The 20011-nt window shown below is 39.9% G+C and overlaps 1 protein-coding gene across 1 annotated transcript in view; it reads left to right on the top strand.

Moving 5' to 3' along the window:
- CFAP69 (cilia and flagella associated protein 69) overlaps window positions 1–16599 on the top strand; it is a 33735-nt gene extending 17136 nt beyond the window's left edge. Inside the window, exons 15-23 of the mRNA XM_057432638.1 lie at window positions 414–532; window positions 1591–1672; window positions 6935–7127; window positions 7774–7911; window positions 10130–10206; window positions 11183–11377; window positions 12331–12417; window positions 14042–14146; window positions 16235–16599. Coding sequence (XP_057288621.1) covers window positions 414–532; window positions 1591–1672; window positions 6935–7127; window positions 7774–7911; window positions 10130–10206; window positions 11183–11377; window positions 12331–12417; window positions 14042–14146; window positions 16235–16369 — 1131 coding nt within the window. The 3' untranslated portion in view covers window positions 16370–16599. The remainder of the gene's footprint in view (window positions 1–413; window positions 533–1590; window positions 1673–6934; window positions 7128–7773; window positions 7912–10129; window positions 10207–11182; window positions 11378–12330; window positions 12418–14041; window positions 14147–16234) is intronic.
- Window positions 16600–20011: the final 3412 nt, after the last annotated feature.

Below are 20011 nucleotides of genomic sequence, written 5' to 3'. Positions count from 1 at the left end.
TAATTTGAAGTATAGTGCTTCTATTATTATTATTATTAATTATTCAAAAGCAGATGTCAATGACAGTTCATCGCTAACCAGTCGGGTCTGATAATTGGGTTTTGTGACAGTGACAGTTAATATTCAAAATCACTCAGAAATCCAATAGGAAGTGTCTCACCTATTTAATTGCTAATTTACATAATTCTGAAATTAATATATGAAAGTGTTAACAAATGAGACTAGCAGTTCAGAAAAACTGAAAATCTCTTTTTCTTATGTATATTGTAAGGGATTATCTTGCTCTTGCAAGTGCACTGAATTTATTATGATATAAATATTTCATTTTTGCAATTTCCTTTGTATTTTCTTGTATGTAGCTATTTAGTAAATATTATTTAAGAAACATGTTGCTTTAATTAATGTCTCAACAGGAATTCTTCAGCTATGAAGGAGTGGATATACTTATCCCATTCATTCAGATGGATCCAAAGAAGTTATGTAGTGGATTAGGCCACAATTTTCTCCTTTTAAGTGCACTCGACTGCTTGTGGTTGGTAAAGTATTTTAGCAGCAGTAACTCTTAAAAATGACAAGTCATGTATTTTTAGGTCTGCAATAGTATGGGTTTTCCCTGCAAATATAGGCTTTTCTTCTATTTGCAAAGTATAAAAATCCTTCATTCAATTTGACTCAATCAAAATGATTTAAAAACAACAACAACAAAAAAAAGGAATATTCTGCCTATATTCTCTTCTATTAAATAGGGGATCAGTATGACAACTTAAGTCCCTACACAGCAGTCTTACCTCCCCACACAGCGTGACATCCTGACATGTAGAATCACCTAAGACTTTCTAAAAGAGGTGTATGGTTGGGGTCTGTAAATAACTTCAGAGAAGTAAACGGAAGGCAAGAATTGACCATTATTAGCTAAAAACTGCATAAGCATAAGAAGTGGTTGTAAACTTGCTCTATGGGGCTAGAAATAAAGGAGGATAACCAAAAGTTAATTTGCTTTAAGACAGAGGTTGATAAATACATTGAAAGCCAAAAGGTATGTTTGCCTGGCAGAAAATACTAATGCAGGAGATCCCTTGTTTCTCTGTTAATGACCATAAGTGAGGAAGTAAGAGAATGAAGCAACAGTAACATGAATAGTAACATGAAAGCTGGGAGAAGAAAATACTGTTGCCAAAAAAACCAACCAGTCTTGCTTGTCTCACCCCTTGATTCTGCTGGCAGAAAATTCAGAGTCTTGCAGTACGCCAGATCAGGGATATGATCTAGCTAAATTTTAGCCTCTTCTACTGAGTTAGTTTTAGTTCAAATCCATATTCTAATCCAATTCATTGTCAGCCTGCCAAATTTTTGGGCTGCTACAAGGAAGATGTGCCACCTGCAAGAGAAGAAAGAGCAGTCAAGTAGGTTATGTTTAGTTACATGGTGTAAATGAAAAGGCATGTGAAACATGATTTTTTGACTTCCTGAAGGTATGAAGCGTATTGCATAGCAAATGAATTTGTTCAATTCCGTAAAGTAGATTAGATGTTTGTAAAATATTCTAAAGTATAAAAATGTTTCTACACAATGAAATTATTTCTGTTTAAGGTCCTGTGTCCTTGGATGTTACATTGCAGAGGATTATTTTCTTGAAAAACAGGGTGTTTTTCTCCTTCTGGATTTGTTGGCAGTAAGTATTTTGATTATTGCTTTTATAGAATGGAAGAGTAGTAAAACAACATGGAAAGTTGCATTATTTTGATACAGTATCTCCTAAGACGATGATAATACTAACAAAAAGATCAGTACATGTAATTCTGTGAGATAGGAAGGTGATCATACACCAGGGTAACTCCCCAGAAATGACTGCATGGATTTTCCATGTAAATAAGAATTTGGCAGAGGGGGCTTTAAATTTAACAAGAATTTACTCTTTTTAAAAAGAAAAGCTATGCTCTTACTTTGGATGACAGCTCTGTTTAGAAAAGCACCTCACTTCTTACTTCATATTGAAGTTAGTAAGAGCAGAGTTAGTATATATTTGAACGCTTTAAAAGTTTTGATGTTTAAGGTTACTTTGTACATGTATCTTGTCTGTATAGAATCATAGAATAGTTAGGGTTGGAAAGGACCTTAAGATCATCTAGGTCCAATCCCCCTGCCATAGGCAGGGACACCTCACACTAAACCATGCCACCCAAGGCCTCGTCCAACCTGGCCTTGAACACTGCCAGTGATGGAGCATTCACAACTTCCTTGGGCAACCCATTCCAGTGCCTCACACACCTAACAGTAAAGAACTTCTTCCTTATATACAATCTAAACCTCTCCTGTTTAAGTTTTAAGCCGTTACCCCTTGTCCTGTCACTACAGTCCCTAATGAAAAGTCCATCCCCAGCATTCCTATAGGCCCCCCTTCAGATACTGGAAGGCTGCTATGAGGTCTCCATGCAGCCTTCTCTTCTCCAGGCTGAACAGCCCCAACTTTCTCAGCTTACCTTCCCATGGGAGGTGCTCCAGTCCCCTGATCATCCTCGTGGCCCTTCTCTGGACTTGTTCCAACAGTTCCGCATCCTTTCTATGTTGAAGACACCAGAACCGTTCACAATACTCCAGGTGAGGTCTCACAAGAGCAGAGTAGAGGGGCAGGATCACCTCCTTTGACCTGCTGGTCATGCTCCTTTAGATGCAGCCTAGGACACGGTTGGCTTTCTGGGCTGCAAGCACACACTGAAGCCGGCTCATGTTCAGTTTCGCATCCACCAACATCCCCAAGTCCTTCTCCGCAGGGCTGCTCTGAATCTCTTCTCTGCCCAACCTGTAGCTGTGCCTGGGATTGCTCCGACCCAGGTGTAGGACCTTGCACTTTGCATGTCAAGGTCCCTCTGGATGGCATTCCTTCCCTCCAGGGTATCAACCGAACCACACAGCTTGGTGTCATCGGCAAACTTGCTGAGGGCGCACTCAATCCCACTGTCCATGTCAGCGACAAAGATGTTGAACAAGACCGGTCCCAACACCAATCCTGAGGGACACCACTCGTTACTGGTCTCCAGCCAGACATTGAGCCATTGACCACAACTCTTTGCATGTGGCCATCCAGCCAGTTCTTTATCCACCAAGTGGTCCCTCTATCAAATTGATGTCTCTCCAATTTAGAGACAAGGATGTCATGTGGGACAGTGTTGAATGCTTTGCACAAGTCCAGGTAGATGACATCAACTGCTCTACCCCTGTCCATCAGTTCCATAGCCCCATCATAGAAGGCCACCAAATTGGTCAGGCAGGATTTCCCCTCAGTGAAGCCATGCTGGCTGTCACCAAGCACCTTGTTGTTTTTCATGTGCCTTAGCATGCCATCCAGGAGAATGTGCTCCAAGATTTTGCCAGGCACAGAGGTGAGACTGACTGCTCTGTAGTTCCCTGGATCATCCATTTTCCCCTTCTTGAAAATGGGGTTATATTTCCCTTTTTCCAGTTGTTGGGAACTTCACCTGACTGCCATAAGTTTTCAAATATGACGGCCAGTGGCTTAGCAACTTCATTCACCAGCTCCTTCAGGACCCGCAGATGGATTTCATCAGGTCCCATGGACTTGTGCACACTCAGGTTCTTAAGATGGTCTCAAACCAGATCCTCTCCTACAATGGGCCTAGGGTCTTCATTCTCACAGACCCTGCATCTGCCTTCCAAGACTTGGGTGGTGTGGTCAGAGCCTTTGCCAGTGAAGACCGAGGCAAAGAAGTCATTCAGAACCTCAGCCTTCTCCAAATCCCGTGTAGCCAGTTCTTCCGATAGCTTCTGGAGGGGGCCCACATTGTCCCTAGTCTGATTTTTATTTGCAATTTACCTATAGAATCCCTTTCTGTTATCCTTAAGATCCCTAGCCAAGTTTAATTTAACTGGGCCTTAGCTTTCCTAACCTGGTCCCTAGCTTCCCAGACAACATCCCTGTATTCTTGCCAGGCTGCCTGTCCTTGCTTCCACCTTTTATAAGCCTCTTTTTTCCTTCAAATTTTCCTCAGCAGCTCCTTATCCATCCAAGGAGGTCTCCTGGCCCTCCTGCTGCACTTTTTTCTAGTTGAGATGCAACACTCCTGAGCTTGCTGTAGGTGATCCTTGAATATCAACCAACAGGGCCTCCCTGCCCTCTAGGGCTATATCCCGTGGAACCTTACTAAGCAGGTTCCTGAAGAGGCCAAAGTCTGCTCTCTTGAAGTCCAGGGCAGTGAGCTTGCTGCACGCTCTTCTCACTGTCCTGAGGATCTCAAATTCGACCATCTCATGATCGCTGCATCCAAGGCTGCCCTGGAGCATCACATTTCCAACGAGCCCTTCCCTGTTGGTGAGCACGAGGTCAAGCATGGCACCTCCCCTTGTCGGCTCCTCTATTACTTGCAGAAAGAAGTTGTCTTCTACACAATCGAGGAACCTCCTGGATTGCTTGTGCCAGGCCGTACCATCCTTCCAACAGATACCAGGGTGGTTGAAGTCACCCATGAGAACAAGGGCCTGTGAGTGTGAGGCTTTTCCTATCTGTCTGTAGAGCGCTTCATCCGCAGGTTCTCCTTGATCAGGCGGTCTGTAACAGATCCCCACAGTAATGTCTCCCATAGGTATATTCCCTTTAACCCGGACCCACAAACTCTCTGTTGACTGCTCATCTGTTCCCAGAGTTCCATACTCTCCAGCCTATCCCTAACATAAATAGCAATTCCCCCTCCCCACCTGCCAGGCCTGTCTTTTCTAAAGAGCCTGTAACCTTCCATTCCAACACTTCAGCCATAGCAGCCATCCCACCATGTTTCTGTGATGCCTATTACATCATACCCCTGTACACGTGCACACATCTCTAATTCCTCTTGTTTGTTCCCCATGCTATGGGCGTTTGTATAGAGGCATCTGAGCCGAGCTCCAAATGGAGCCAGCTCATTGGCTGGAGTGGATGAAATATTTCTGCATTGCTCCGAGCATTTATTATAGGTGCTAGCAACTGACTGGGTGTGTTGGGATGGAATGATGCCCCCCTCCCCCAACACATCTAGTTTAAAGCCTCCTTGACCAGTCTGGCAAGCCTCCTACCAAAACTGCTCTTTCCCTTCTTTACCAGACCAGCTCCACCAGCCCCCAGTAGACCTGGCCTACAAACTTGGGTCCCGTGTTCAAGACACCCAAACCCCCAACTATGGCAGCACCCTTTTAACCAGTTATTAACCTGGCTAATCCTCCTAGCTTTTTTTAGGTCCTCCCCTGCATCCTGGAGAATTAACAAAAAGACAGTCTGAGCTCCAGAGCCCCTAACCACCTCCCCCAGGGCTCTGTAGTCCTTCTTTATGTTCCCCAGGCTACTAGTATCTATATCCCTAGCACCCACATGTATCACCAGGAGTGGGTAATAGTCCATGGGACTTACTAGAGCAGGCAGCCTCTCTGCCACATTCCTGATCCCTGCCCCAGGTAGGAAACACACCTCCCTTGAGACCGGGTCAGGCCGACAGATGAGTGTTTCTGTCCCTTTCAAAGTAGAGTCCCCTACTACTCCGACCCGCTGCTTTTTCCTGGCAGCACCAGCAGAGATCTTCTTTAGCAGTGCATCAGCCGGATCTTTCTGGCTCGAGTGCTTTTCCTCATTAGCCCCCTGCAGGACAGCAAAGCTGTTCTGGGTGGGGACAACAGATTTAGGGGGAAGCCACTTGCTTTTAATTGTCCTCTTCGTCCTTTTTTGTTGTGTTTTTTTTTTTTTTTTTTTGTTACTATTTCCCAGCTTCCCAGGTTAACGGCCTCCTTCTTTTCTCCATGAGGTAGAGGTGAACCTCGAGGCCCCTGCACAGTTTGGGCCGGGAGCAAGCGTTCCTGCTTACTCTCAGCTTCTCTGCCATCTCGCAGCCTATTAACAGCATCCCGCAGCTCAGCCCCTGCTGCAGGAGCACCTCCACCAGGGAGCACCGAGTGCAGCCCTGCCCATTGTGCACCCTCCCCTCACCAGACCGGTGCAGGCACTCTCTGCACCCCGAGCTCTGCACTGCAGCCTCCCCTCTCACCGGCTCTGTCTGGGTGCCTGTGCTGGCCACCGCAGGGGCAGCCAGAGCAGAGCACCCAAACTGGGCCCTGATCATACGCCGAGTGCTCACCATCCCGCTCGCCTGCCCGCGCAAACTGCCTCGCCACGCTCCTGGTCGCTCGCGCTCCCTGGGGCAGGTTTTTACCCAGTCAGGGCTGGTGCCGCTGCTCCTGGCTCCGGCCCCTGTGAGTCCCTGCTTGCGTCAGCTGAGCTGCCGGCTCATGGGCAAGCTCGTTGAGGACTTGAGGCTCCCTCGGTGGCTCTTGTCGCTCTGAGCTGAGGCTCCTGGATGCTGATCTCCCCTCTCTCCGGTGTTGAAGGCGTCCTCTCTCAAGATACTCACCTCAGTAATTGACCGAGGTCTTGGACATAATGCTGGCACAGGCATTTCACCTCTTACAAAATCAGCATGCACATTCCTTGTTTCATTCCCTCCTCATTCTCACTGGCTGTACTGCCTGCCTCTGATGCCCTCGAAGTGCAAGGCTGTGGACCCTTCCCTACTCTCAGCTGCTGCTGAAAGTTCTGGCCGCAGAATAGAACAGGTGCCATGTGGTACAGCTCAGCCACTGCCTTCAGTGTCTGTTTCTTATAAAAATAAATCTTGGTAGTAGTAAATTCTCCAGCAATAGAGCCTGGAGGCATCTACACGCAGGTATGCACATCTTACATGATCCTTCATTATTCCCCTAATGTTCTTTGATTTATGAAACTTGGCAGGATTCCAGAAACTTGGCAGATTTACAATTTTATACAGCAGTTTTGCGCAAACAGTTGTGATGAAAAGCTTGCAGTTACTTGATTACATTATACAATTTCTCTATTTTTGAAGGTAGGCATCACTGTGTTTTGAACAGTATAAAACATTTTTTTCCTTTTCCCTTCACCAAGGTAAAGCAAAAGAACCTGTGCAATATAATCCTTGGAATCTTGGTTGAATTTTGTGACAACCCTAAAACCACTTCACACATCAGTACCTGGCGAGGGGAGAAAGATCAGACAGCAGCTAGCCTTCTAATACAATTATGGAGACAGGAAGAGTTGGATCTAGGAATCAAACGTGATCGCTATGGAAGGATTGCTGGTAAGTTTTATGATGCATGTGAAACTGTGAGCAGTTCCAATGAATGAAGTAAAACAAAGACAGTATTTCCTTTTGTGGTCTGAATTCTGATGAAAATAAATTATAATATTTATAGCTCTATGCTGTAGTTCTTCTCAAATACAAAATACCTTCTAGAGCCTGGCCACTAGATGGCATTTTCTACATCAGCTGGGAATGAGCCAGGTAATAAATAGAACCATGGTTGCTTTGTCATGAACCATGAAAAGCTCCTGAACAGCTTTTCTAATAATGGGCAGTTAAACTACTGATTTTTTTCCCACAAAAGGCATTGTGTTTTGTTATATGTTATAAAAAGAAGTAAGGACAGTGCTATGTTCTTGCAAAACTTTAGTCATGCTAATTCATATTTCCCAAATTATCACACAGTATCACAGTATGTTAGAGATTGGAAGGGACATGTCCAAACTATCAAAATGATTTACAGAGCACCCACAAAGTAAGCTTGAACTGTCTTTTGGGGGAGAAATCACACGAAAGATTATGTCCATAGCTGCCTGCAAAAGATCCTCATACTTCATTGCATAGATAACATTTTCTTTAATAGCTTTGGGAACATACTACTTCTTCATTCTTCTCCTCTGGTTTTGTGTTTTGAAATTATTAGACATGAAGAGGCCTATTATTAGCAGCTTCCAGAAACAGCAAGAGGTCGTTCCCTTGCCTGCCAACTGTCCCAGCTTTGCCATCATGGAAATTTCAGAAAACTTACAGGCAAAACTTTATTCATTATTGTGCAAGCTAGGTAAGACAAGTGAATTGCCTTTTCAGTGTCATATTTGTCATTAAATTGAATTTGTTCACTGGCAATCAATAAAGTCACTATAAAAAAAGTCAAAGGAAACTCGGAGAAGCATCATTAACACTCCATTGATGTTTGCTCATCCTGTTCTTAAAAGTCTCAGTTGTTGAGGATTTCAAGACTTCCCCAATACTTTGCTGTCCCTACCATTAGGAAGAGTTTTCCTAGAATTAAACCTAAAATTTGCTTGAAATGTTATGTAATTTGCTTTCCCACACACAATATCTCTTTCACATAACACTTTTACATTTCATTTTATTTCCCTAGATTAAGATGTTACTCACTCATTCCATTTTCTGGCATGACCTCTAATTATTTTCTGTTGTTTTTTTTTTCTTGAGTCTGTCCAATTGATTCACATTCTTCTTGATCTCTAGTGTCCCAAAACCGAACACAGTACTCCAAAAGAAGCCTCACTGCCATGTAGAGCTACCTTACTCAACTCATCTTTTAAATAAACATTCTGACATTAATATAACAATCCTGTATTCATTGTGCATATTGTTTGCTCATTTGATTTAGGATCTTGTACAGTGAACTACCATCCTGGATTTGCACATATGACTATTCTTACATTTAGAATTTTTTATTTGTCCTTACTGGATTAAATTCTGTAGGTTTAGATCATTTTTTGGATGGCAAAATTAATTTGCATTTTAATCTTTTCATTCAAAATGCCACAGTCGCTCCTAATTCTATGCTCTTTGTACACTGAATAATACACATTACACCCTTGCCTAAAAAACCTAAACTGAAGTCAAGATACAGAATAAACTCTTGCAAATCTGTAAGATCTCTTATCTGGCTATAGAAAAAAGCTAGACCTCAGTTTTTACTAATTCATGTTGGATATAAATGTTTTCACTGTTACATTTAGCTGTATAAACATTATTTGCTTAATCATTTGTTTCAGTCTTTTTTTGTGAACTGAACTGAACCAATATTCTCTGGCTTGTCCTTTCCCTCTTTTAGAAATAGGCATTATGTTTGTTTTTTCCTGTCCATCCTCCACAGATTCAGAGATGATCAGTAATTGTTCTGAGATTGCTTCAGCCAGTTCCCTCGGTAACCTAGAGAACCAACTGTGTTGAAAGCATCTTTAGTTTCTCTAATAAACTATAGCTAGTTCTTCCTCTGTTGTAACCCAGCTTCTTACTAATTTTTATAATGTTAATTATGTTAAATGTTGGATCACAGCTAAATTCTTTATTAAAGCAAAAAGGCATGAGATTTTCTTACAGCTTTCTCCTATGTTCATACATACCTCGTGTTAGTTGTATGTCTCCTGTGAAGTACTGAAATGACGTGAGAGTGGATAACAAAAGAAATGAAAATATTTTTATAGTCTTTTGTCAGCATCTTCCTCTTACTATAGTGATGCTCCATAACATCCTTTAACATGGTGATCAGGAAAAACAGTGTTAATTGGTCTGTATTTGTGATATTTCTTAACTTCAAAAATAATGTGATTATAGTCTAATAGATAGATGCTACATTACCAGTTACCACACAGATGGTATGATGGGGTCTAGAATGAGATTTGACAGATGTGGTTTGGTTTTTTACCATCAAATATAATTAACATTCATCGTGCAAAAAAAGACAAAGATATAATCTCAACAACCATACCCCTCTACCTTATTCTTTTACATATATTGTAAATGTGTTTTTTAAAAGATGGACTCATGCTCAAGAATTATTCTCAAGGCTCAAGACTTTGAGGTGGAGGACACCCCCATTACACAGCTTTGAAACAAAATACTGGACATCCTGTACTATGATTCTCCTTTTGGCTGCTTCACAGCTAAAGCAAACTGTGCTGAATTGCTTCTTTAGAAACTGACCTGTGGACTCAACTGTCTGCTTTAAGGAAAGATTAAGCCCTTTCCACACAAGCATAGCAAATCCTGGCTTTCCAAGTGATTGGAAAGTTACTGGAGCCACTCATAAGTAAAGAGTTAGTATAGAGAGAATTTATTAAAGAGCAAACAGGGGGTTTGTCACTAAAAGCCTGCTTAGGATTTTAAGAGTGACTGGTATATGTGATGAAGGTTTTGCATGTGATTATATGACAAATAGCATGGTGTCTTTTTTTTAGAATGTTACGTTTTAAGATAATTTCAGGATGCTGTTAATACTGACATGATTCATTTTCTTTTAGGTTTTGAAAATTTACCTGGCTTATCGGCTAAGGACCGTGTCACGCTTGCTATCATACAGCATTATATTGACTTTAAAGTGAGTATTGTGTTAGAAGATCTTACTATTGCATCTGTGTTTGCAAAAATAGCAAGTATATGTGAGGATACAACAAACAAATAGCCCTTCAAAAGCTGTCACCTATGTTACAAGTCGTCTATAGTTTCATAGTAAGCCAGTATTTACCATCCAAAGAAACAACCCTACCTCCCTCATTGCAGCACTCCTCAGACTCTTCCTCTGTACTGTTACAAATGTTTGTGACTGCATAGAAAATAAGACTAGAAACCAGTATTACTTAAAAATAACTCTGAGAAAGGTAGATTTAACTAACTGTTTGCCAAATCAAGAAACAGGAATGCACCAGAATATAAGTAAGAAATTAGGGAAGGGCTGGACAGTAGGACTGCCTCTTTGTCAGTAAGGTCAGTTTAAGGGAGTGGTGGCTTACTATTAAAAATTACTTTAAATCCACATTCTGGTAAAGGTTTTTCTGTGCTTTCCCATCTTTGTCCCCACATACAGTATCCATCCATACTGTCAAAAGTCAAGGATGATGTGCCTATAGGAAAAAAGAACAGGATAATAAGCTTTGTGGGAGCCATCCTGCTCAAAAGATCCTTCAGTTTATGCCAATTTTCTGCTCAGAAATGAAGTATGTGAGATCTTGAAGTGTTCAGGAACTAGCAAGACTCGATCTTTAGTTGATAATTCCAGCTTCATTTATGCCTCACATTGCAGTTTGATCTGATCATGTGTGTAATTTGAGATTTTAAGAACTAGCCAGCAGGACACAATACTTCACTCTCGTAACGTGGTATCTTGTAGCTATATGTATTTCTTCTGAGTTTCTCTAGTTGTCAGCATTCTTTTTACTCCTCTGTGGAGTCAAGCTTGGGCTTGGGAAGGCTTAGGGAGGGTTATCATAAATTAATTTGGTGTAGAATTACTGAAGTCTAACTGGAACTGAAAAAAAGATATAAATAGCAACTACTGTGGTGCTTTGCATGTACAGGTTGGAGAAGTTTGGAGTGAAATTTGTGCAGAACTAAAAGAAGAATTCAAGCCTATTGCATCAGATGAGGAAGCCTTGAAAGTTCTTTCAGAGGTATCAGAAGATATTGGAAGAATGGTTGCTGCTTTGCAGACTGAAGTGCTAGAAAGTCAACACCAACAAGAAATACAAGAAGAACAAAAAACATATAAAAAAGTAAGACAAGGAGTATTTAAACAAGTAAAGGTCATGAAAGCTTTTTTGTCAATTTATATGAAGATTTTATTATTACATAACGTTGAGAATCCCAGATCTGTACACTGCTTGAAGACATTTTAATCTGTCTCAGCAGCAAAATTTTAACTTTAAATTAAATTAGATTAAACTCAGTTCTCCCAATTTGTATAATTTTGCCACTGTTTAGAGAGTAACATGAAAAAATGAAGCAGTATCATCAGTGATGCATCAGCAACAGTGTGATGAGAAATGACCATTATGCTACTATAGAGTTGCGCATGTGTTCATCTGTACCAGATAATGATTTAAAGTACCTATTACAACTACATCTGATTCTAAAATGAAACATAAGCCTTTGTTACATGATCCCTTGGTTGAATAGCCACAGAGTTTCATTACTTTAGAGAGCAGGGCTTTATACTTCCTGGCATGCTAAGTGTGAACAGGAACAGACATTTTCCAGGTTTGGTTTTAAGGCAAGCATTTGGCATTTTTGCTCATCCTCTCCTGCTTTCAGATAAGTAAGTTCAGTTGGTCCAGTTGTCTAAAATCTCATGTTAGTGTTTTTGAGGATTGTCATGCATTATGATGCCTGCACTTCTGTCACCAGAAATGATTCCATCTCTGTTACTCATCATTTGAAAGTGAGAATATACAGGAAGTATTCCTGAAAGAGCTGGGGCTTTTCCAATGTCTCTGTTGGAAAAGGGGAAATTAGTTTGCACAGAGAAGGTAAGCCTTTGTTTTTATAAAGGCAGTACATAAGTGAAGTTTTTAAAGGACAAGTACGTTGCTACAACATTATCATCCAATCTCAGGTGAGAGGGATGAGCTAAGGTAGCCAAAGGGGCATAGGTGAACATGATATTCAAACAGCTCAAAGAATTCAGAAAAGCTTGTGTTGCATCTTGTAAATTTTATTTATGTTACAGATCAAAGCTATCCATAAGCAGAGAGAAATGCTAAATAAATCTTGGGAAAATTTCTTGACTCGGACATCCAACTATGAGGCATTGAAGGTAAGAAATATGAGTGATGGAGCAAAACATATATTCACAGTATAGTTATAATAATTTTGAAGTTACAGATATATTTCTTAATGAATTATGGGGATATTCAAGTAGAAGTTAGAGTAGATTTTATATTCACACAGACATAGAACCGTAAGATGTATTGGCAAAGCAACACAATCTTTGATTCTTCTGCTCTTCTTATTGCCATCACAAAGGGGAGATCAACATTGCTTATGCAGTTGTAATTGGGGGTGTGTGTATGTATATATATTTGTCCTGAAACTGTGGAAACTAAAACTGTGATTATTCTTACTTTTCTTTAATTTTTCTAATATTTCATTCCCTATTCTTAGTCCAGCAAACATCTTTCAAGACGGGAAACACTTTATGATGAAAGGAGTTTCTTTTAGCACTATTTGTTCTTTTCCAAAAGAACATAAAAACTATTAGAGTCCTTGTTAGGCAAGCAGACTAAGTTGGAGAATGAATTAAATCAGACTTAAAAGAAATGCTTTGGCAGCTAAATTTTATTTTTCTTCATTTCCAAATGCAAAAGAGAACAATTTCCTTCATGTGCAATCACCTCCCTGGCCTGTAGTAAAGATCTATGCTAGAATTAGAAATTGAAAAAGGGCCAGAAAAAGGATCTGGAAAACTGGATAGTTCTGACTGAGTCCCTGGGAAGCTGATTTAGGTATGCAAGGGACAAGAAGGTAATTGGTAATGGCTGTCATGGATTTACCAGGGACAAATCACGCCTTGACAACATGGTTGCCTTTTGTGATAAAATGCTTTGCTCTGGAGAAGGAAGAAGATGGATATTTCTTCTGTTGGCTTTAGCAAGATTTTCAGCTCAATCTTGTGTATCCTCCTTCTAGCCAAAATGGGGAGATAAGGACAGGACTGCATACCCATGGACTACAAATTGGATAAAAAACTGTCTGGACTGATGGGCTCAAAGGACAGTGGTCAATAATTAAAGTTTAACTAGCAGTCAGTTTTGAGTGACGTTCCACAGAGTCAGTTATACTGTCAATACTATTTAACATTTTCATTAATGACTTGGATCAGCTTGTTCTCATCACATTCATGCAGGGTTCTGAGCTGGAGGAAGCATTCCATATGCTGGGAGGCAGGGTTGCTATTCAGAAGGACTTTGACAAGCTGTAGGGCTGGGCTGACCAAAAGTTCACGAAGTTCATGAAAAGAAATGTGAAGTCCTGCACCTGGGATGTATTATGCTTGTCATGCATTGGTACAGCCTGGGGACTAACTGGCTATGTGGATGTGTACTAGGTATGGGGTGACAAGCTGAACATGAGGCAACAGTGTGCTCTTGTGGTGATGAAGGCTAACAGCACATATGGCTACATCAGAAAGAATATAGCCCAGAGGTCATAGCAAGTGATTATTCCTTTCTCACCCTTGCAAAGTCATGTCCATTTATTCTGTTTTCATGTGCCCAGTACAAGAGAGATTCACAAACCAGAGGGAGGGTGCCTACAATTAAAGACCAATAGAATTATCACCTCATTTATTTTGTTGTTGTATTTGTATATTTTCTAACAAGTGCAAATGACACAATTCATTTGGATTAAAGCAATTTTATGCTTTTACTGACTATCTTTAGAAAGCAAAAAGGCTTCAGGAAAAATCAATAGAGGCTTCCAGACCTAAACTGAAGACTCAAAATGAAGCAGTCTATTCTACTGATATTAAAGGCCTCGGTACAACAGTTAAGTAATCCCCAATTTTATTTTATTTTATTTTCATTGATGTATAAGTGCTTTGGGGTTGATTTTGTCTGTATATGTGCTGCAGCTTACTCTTTCTTCAATAATGTTTACACTGACAAGCTCCAAATATGTAAGAAAGAACCTGTATCTCCTGCAAAGCACAACTTCCCTTTCTGATATATCCTCAGACAACAGGTAGCTGGTCAAAATGAGATTCAGATCTACAGATTCCTCATAAGAAGTTTGGGCAAGATGGTCCTATGCTACTTGACATGTACCTCTTGCGGGATAGCCTTTCACGAAAACCTCGATGAGGTCAAGCCTTCCTTCATTAATTGTTGGGTAAATCTGCCTATCTCTAATACATCAGTAGAGGTGTCCTTTGTCAGTAAATGTGTTCCTCACTGTCTGCAGATAAGCCAACTCCTTGCATCTGCAGAAAAGATTTTTTTCCCCCCTCATTTCTATCAGTTCATTGAAGTGTAAGAAAATAAAAGCCATTGTTACAATCATATTTGGGTGTAACAGCATATTTAGATGTTGATTTTTGACAACCTAGGGTAAGATGTGGGAGAATCTCCACTCCAGTCAGTAACTGCTTTTGAGTTACCTGGATGATTTCTGTGTAAGCATCACAGCTAAGGAGGATTTTAGGGGAGGGATAGCTTCTTGATTGCTTGTAAGTTACTTTTACATGAGAGGAGAAACAAAGAATTAAAAACATGAGGTGTTGATTTAAAACTTGCACAAAGGCAAGAGATTCCACTATCATGGGCTCTCTGGCATGACAGCTGTAATTGACTCTCTGTAATGACAGCTAAGGGGGATGCATCCTGAAAAGGAAAAGAAGCAGCTCATGTTTGATGTGATGAAGAAAGGAGGTGCTTAATAGGAAGACAGGGGATGGTCTCAAAGTGCTGGACTAGGATTTTTATCAAATCATCTTTGCCCTAAACTTTAGTAAATGCAAGATGAAGTGGGCTCAAAAAATGATATAGTTACATGCCTGTGTCAGTGAGACAGTTAATCAGCAATATTTTGCAGAAAGTCTCTGAAAAATTTTGATACAAGCATTATGGAAATGGTTAATAGACAGAAATATGTTGTTATACTCTATTTTAAAGACTTGGATCTCAAGCCAAGACTATTCATTTTTTTGGTGGAAGAGGTTTTAAGAAGAAAGTATTTTATGGTTTTATAAACAATATCTCAACAACTGTAGGCAAAAAGAAGGAAAGGTTAGTCCATTTTGCAGAATAAGTGTGTTAAGAAATGGAATACATCAAGAACATCAAATAAAACTGCTTGGGTACATTGCTTAGAAGAAATACAAATAACAGATATGGCTGGCAATTTTTTTCTTGGAACAATCTTCTTCCCTCCTCTCTGCTAAACACCCTTTGTAGGGAGAGATAAAAATTAGGCCAAGATGGTTGTTGCAGACCAGTCAAAGTCAAGTAATTAAACATGTGAGCCACAAGCATTTGAAGAGTTGCATTGTTTGTTTTAGTAGGTCATGCTTAGAAGATAGAGGTGTCACTGGGATTTATATATATATATATATATATATATATATATATATACACATATATAAAAATATGTATTCCTTATACTGAATATACTTATCCAATATAGAGAGTAGTATGTCCCTTTCAGTCTTCAAGTTTTCCTGGAGGAATTGCATTCTGAGAGAAATAGGGTTTGTTCCTTTTTTTTGGCGTTGAAGTATTAATGTATAATGAAATGCTGAGGACAAAAACTGGCTCATATTATATACAAATCCAAACAACATTGCACAACAAACTTCTATTGTAATAAAGGCTTGATTTGCTTTTCCTTTTCATAAGATCAGACGTGAAGGCAGAAAAGCAGAGTACATAAAGGTACCTGGTGAAAAACCACTCTGTCCTTTCCTTTGTACTGATGGGAACAATTTGTTAATTTCACATAAAGGATAGCTTGAATAGGCCTCAGAAACCTCAGCATGCATCTCTACCAGATGAATAATGTTTTTGAAAGACAGTTCATGATTTAACTCTCATTTTAAATACTAACATGACTGTCATGTAATGTATTTTGTTTTTCAGATTGGATCTGGTCACTTAGTAACCGTCAAAAGTACACCTCCTCAATTAACTGGAAGGCCACTGAATGTTACAGAACTTGCTCTTAGAAAGCTGCCTCTTTCTGAAGAAGCCTTAAAGAAAGATCAAAAGCATTAAAACACTGGACTTGGTCTAGAAAGATATGGTACCTGTGGAATAGTGTTCTGAACAGTGCTTTTATTATAGTTAACTGTATGTGTATTTTAGATACAAGATAATGTCTGTTTGTAATGCTTTGGTGAATTGCATAGAGCATCTTGAGAGCAAAATTGTATTTTGCCTTAACTAATATAAACATGGGGATGATTTATTAATAAAGTACCCTGTACAGTATGGTACAAAGGTAGGCTGAGTCTAAAAATTTTGTGTGTTAGTGTCAGGTTACCGTGATCCACTCTCAGTAGGTCCACTACTTTGTTTTCCATCTCTTGTTGACTCATTCCACACATTGCAGTTTAAGTATCTCTTCCATTGAGCAGGGCGATGACCTTTCACATAAACACATTCAGTTCCTCATTTTCCTGGATCCCATACCCGTGTGGGTTTTGTCCCAGTCCATTTTGTTTCTTGAACTTTCATCTTTAGCATGAGGACGTCTGTTCTCTCAGTTTTCATCTAAAGACTCCCTAAAAAGCTCGTTTGTGCTAAGTTTCTCCAAGCCTGTTGAAGACATGCTGAAGTGTCCTGCTCCTCAGGGATTTCTCACGGCTCTTGAACTGATCTTACTATTCTAATTACTTGTTGGGTTATTGCCCCTATTGTCTCCAACAAGAACTCTTTGTCTTCCACTTCTAGAATACCAACACAAACTTGTGAGCAGACCTTTTTGTACATGACTCAGTTTCTAAGCTATTGTCTCTTTTCCTAGCTTGGGCAAAGCCAAAAATTGCTATATTACAATAGTGCAAGATTCCCTGAGGCTATTACCTCATTTTAAAACCAGTTGCTAGCCAGTGATATGGCACAAAATTATGCGACATTGCAAGGGGTTCCATGACATACAAGCTCTGGCACATAGTCTGTCATTTTTGCTTGTAAGCAATGTTTCATGAAAGTATAAACTTTCACTTTGTTAAATGCAGGGTTGAAAAATGGAAACAAATTTGAGCTAAATGGATAGAATTTAGTACCCGACTCCCTTTCTCACTTCCTGAAAGAGCCATGGGGTGGGTGTGTGTATGAAGGGTTTCTTGAAAATCTGTTTGTCCATGTAACAAGACATACCAGTACCGGCATTAAACATAAAGGCAGTGATTTTTGTTTCAAAATTGTCTACTTAAATTCTATAGAAAGAAGAACCTGAATAAAATAATGAAATAAACCAAACCAGCCATATGAAATGGTACCTACTCCACAGGTGCAGTTTGCAAAGATCAGAAGCATTTTCTTATGGGCAGGTCTGTTAAACATTACATTGTAGAGTAAGTCACCTAGTACTTAAAGCTAGAGAAATCACATTAACTTAAGCTATTTTCATTTAATTTTTATGCTGGCCCTTTACTAACTGATAATTTCTAAGTATAATCTGTTTTCATGATGACTTTTTCCCCCCGCAAATTATCTGCATAATGTTAAAGTATGTTTTATTAAATAACTCTGAATGTGTATTTCTGGCCTGCCTGAAAGAAAGGTAAACTAAGGTATACAGAGGTTATTTAACTAAAGTCCTCTGTGTCAAGTAGTCTTGCTCAGTTTATTTTTCTCCAACAGCTCTTCAGCAGCTGTGCTGCTATATTACTGTTTTAGAGAATGGCAAAATATATCTACACATTGGGGCCACAAAAGTGCACTCTATTGTCTTTTCACAATTAAAACTGAGCAATACATATTTGCCTAGGAGAACAAAGACTGTGATATTTAGAGGTTTTTTTACACCCTTGCACATATGTGGATGTGCGGGTGACATTACTTCTGGCAGCATAGCAAAGGCCCATTTCTTCAAAAAACCCATACAGGACTCACGTAAATGCTACCAATTTCTATACAAAAGCTACAGCAATACCGTATAGCCAAGGTATAGATATAAAAGATCTTTTAACTGGAAATCAGTTTCTTTTTATGCTTATGTTAAAACTTCAAATCAGGCACAAAGTGCGCCCCACAGCACTCCTCCTCCAACTGTATTGTGCTTCTGCTACAGTACAGTGCAAACAAGTACCAGCAAATGCTCTTGTTAACTCTATCAAGGACTAGAGAAAGAAGGGGACAGAATTTCACGAAATGCTTACATTCACACTTGATAAATTAATATTAACACAAGCCTTCCCAGCAGCATACACAGCATCTGGTTTTGCCAGACAGCCAGCCATGAACTGTGGTCTGGCTGTCAGCAGAGGAACCCCAAAAAAATGGGCTTGCTGTTCCTGCACAGGGGTGGAAAGAGAGGGAGTGCAGAGTACTAGTGGAGGAGGAGCTCACCCCATCCACTGTTAATCCCTCCCGTAGACACCCTAGGGGCAGCCAGCTGGCAGCATGGCTCTGTCATAATCAAAAGAGGTGAGTCCACCTGGAATTTGTTGTGCTGCTGCTGCTTACAGTGCTGTGTTCCTGTCATTCAGTCACCTGCCCCTTTGGCAGACACTGCAGGGCGCCCATAGCAAGAGATTGTTCAAGCATTCTGGAGCCAACCACGGTAGATGCTAAACAACTCTGTATCCTACAGAAAACTAATTAGAACAAAGACTTACAATCTGAGGAAGGATGGAGCTTTTAAAACTGCATTAAACAGTTTTAAAACTGGCACTCAACTAAAAGATCACTAATATAGGAAACATTACCTTTAAAACGTTACTATAGTTCTACACATCTGTTGGTGATGAATAAAATTATCTGTAGGTGTGAAGAAGGGGAATTTATTTATCTGGTTTATGACAGCTAAAACACATTATTTGATGGAAATGCAACACAGTACACAGCTTCATAAAGTGGGTGTTATTGGAACAGATTAGACAATGGCTCTCAAATAGTTGCTCATCACAATCTATCAATTCCTGAAACTGCTGGGTTTGTGTATATCATTACTCCTTCTATTTGCTCAAGAGAAAAGGTGTATTTAAAATACTTTTTGTATCAGGAACTTACAGTGATATTCATGGGTGAGAGAAATTTCTCACTATTTTTGTGTCCTCTCCAGAATACTGTAGGAGATCTAATTTACAAGATGCAGTTTGATATTGTGTTTACCTAATGAGTGTTTACAAAATCTGTGAGATTTGTTGGATATTTTACAAGCTATATATGAGCTAGGCAAACCTGGGATGGATTTCTTGTTACTTATGAAGGTTAATATGTTGTTACTGTGTAAGTACTGTTTTCTACAATAATTAAACCCAGTTGGGATCTCATAAAAGGCTAGAACACAACAGGGACTGAACAAGCTGCATTGCCCAAGGAGTAAAGCAGAGAACAGTCTGCATCTCTGAGTGTTCCCATTTGTTCTCAGGCTTTCTGTGCTCAGGACAAATGGATTAACTCCATGGTTAATCTCCCTGAATTATTTTACCTATGCTGGACTCCTTCTTATAAAGGGAGACACGGCCAAGCTAATCTCTCACTCTTTCAAACCACTGAATGCATGGGTCTCTTCTTAACTGTGATGTTGCCTGCTGTGACAGGGATGGACTGTATCACCTTTTTTACCTGTATAAATGTGTACATAAAGAGCAGTCTCGTGTAAAATATTGTTCTTAATGTAATGTAGCAATGGCTTTACAAATAACATGTTATTAGACAAGAAAATTACTGCTATTCAGACCTTGC

Source organism: Pezoporus wallicus, unplaced genomic scaffold, assembly GCF_028554395.1.
Source record: "Pezoporus wallicus isolate ANWC-B61680 ecotype Strahan unplaced genomic scaffold, APGP_CSIRO_Pwel_v1 scaffold_2584, whole genome shotgun sequence".
In the NCBI taxonomy this organism is placed as follows: domain Eukaryota; kingdom Metazoa; phylum Chordata; class Aves; order Psittaciformes; family Psittacidae; genus Pezoporus; species Pezoporus wallicus.
Note: the sequence above shows the minus strand (reverse complement) of the source record. Positions and strands in the feature narration are given on the sequence as shown.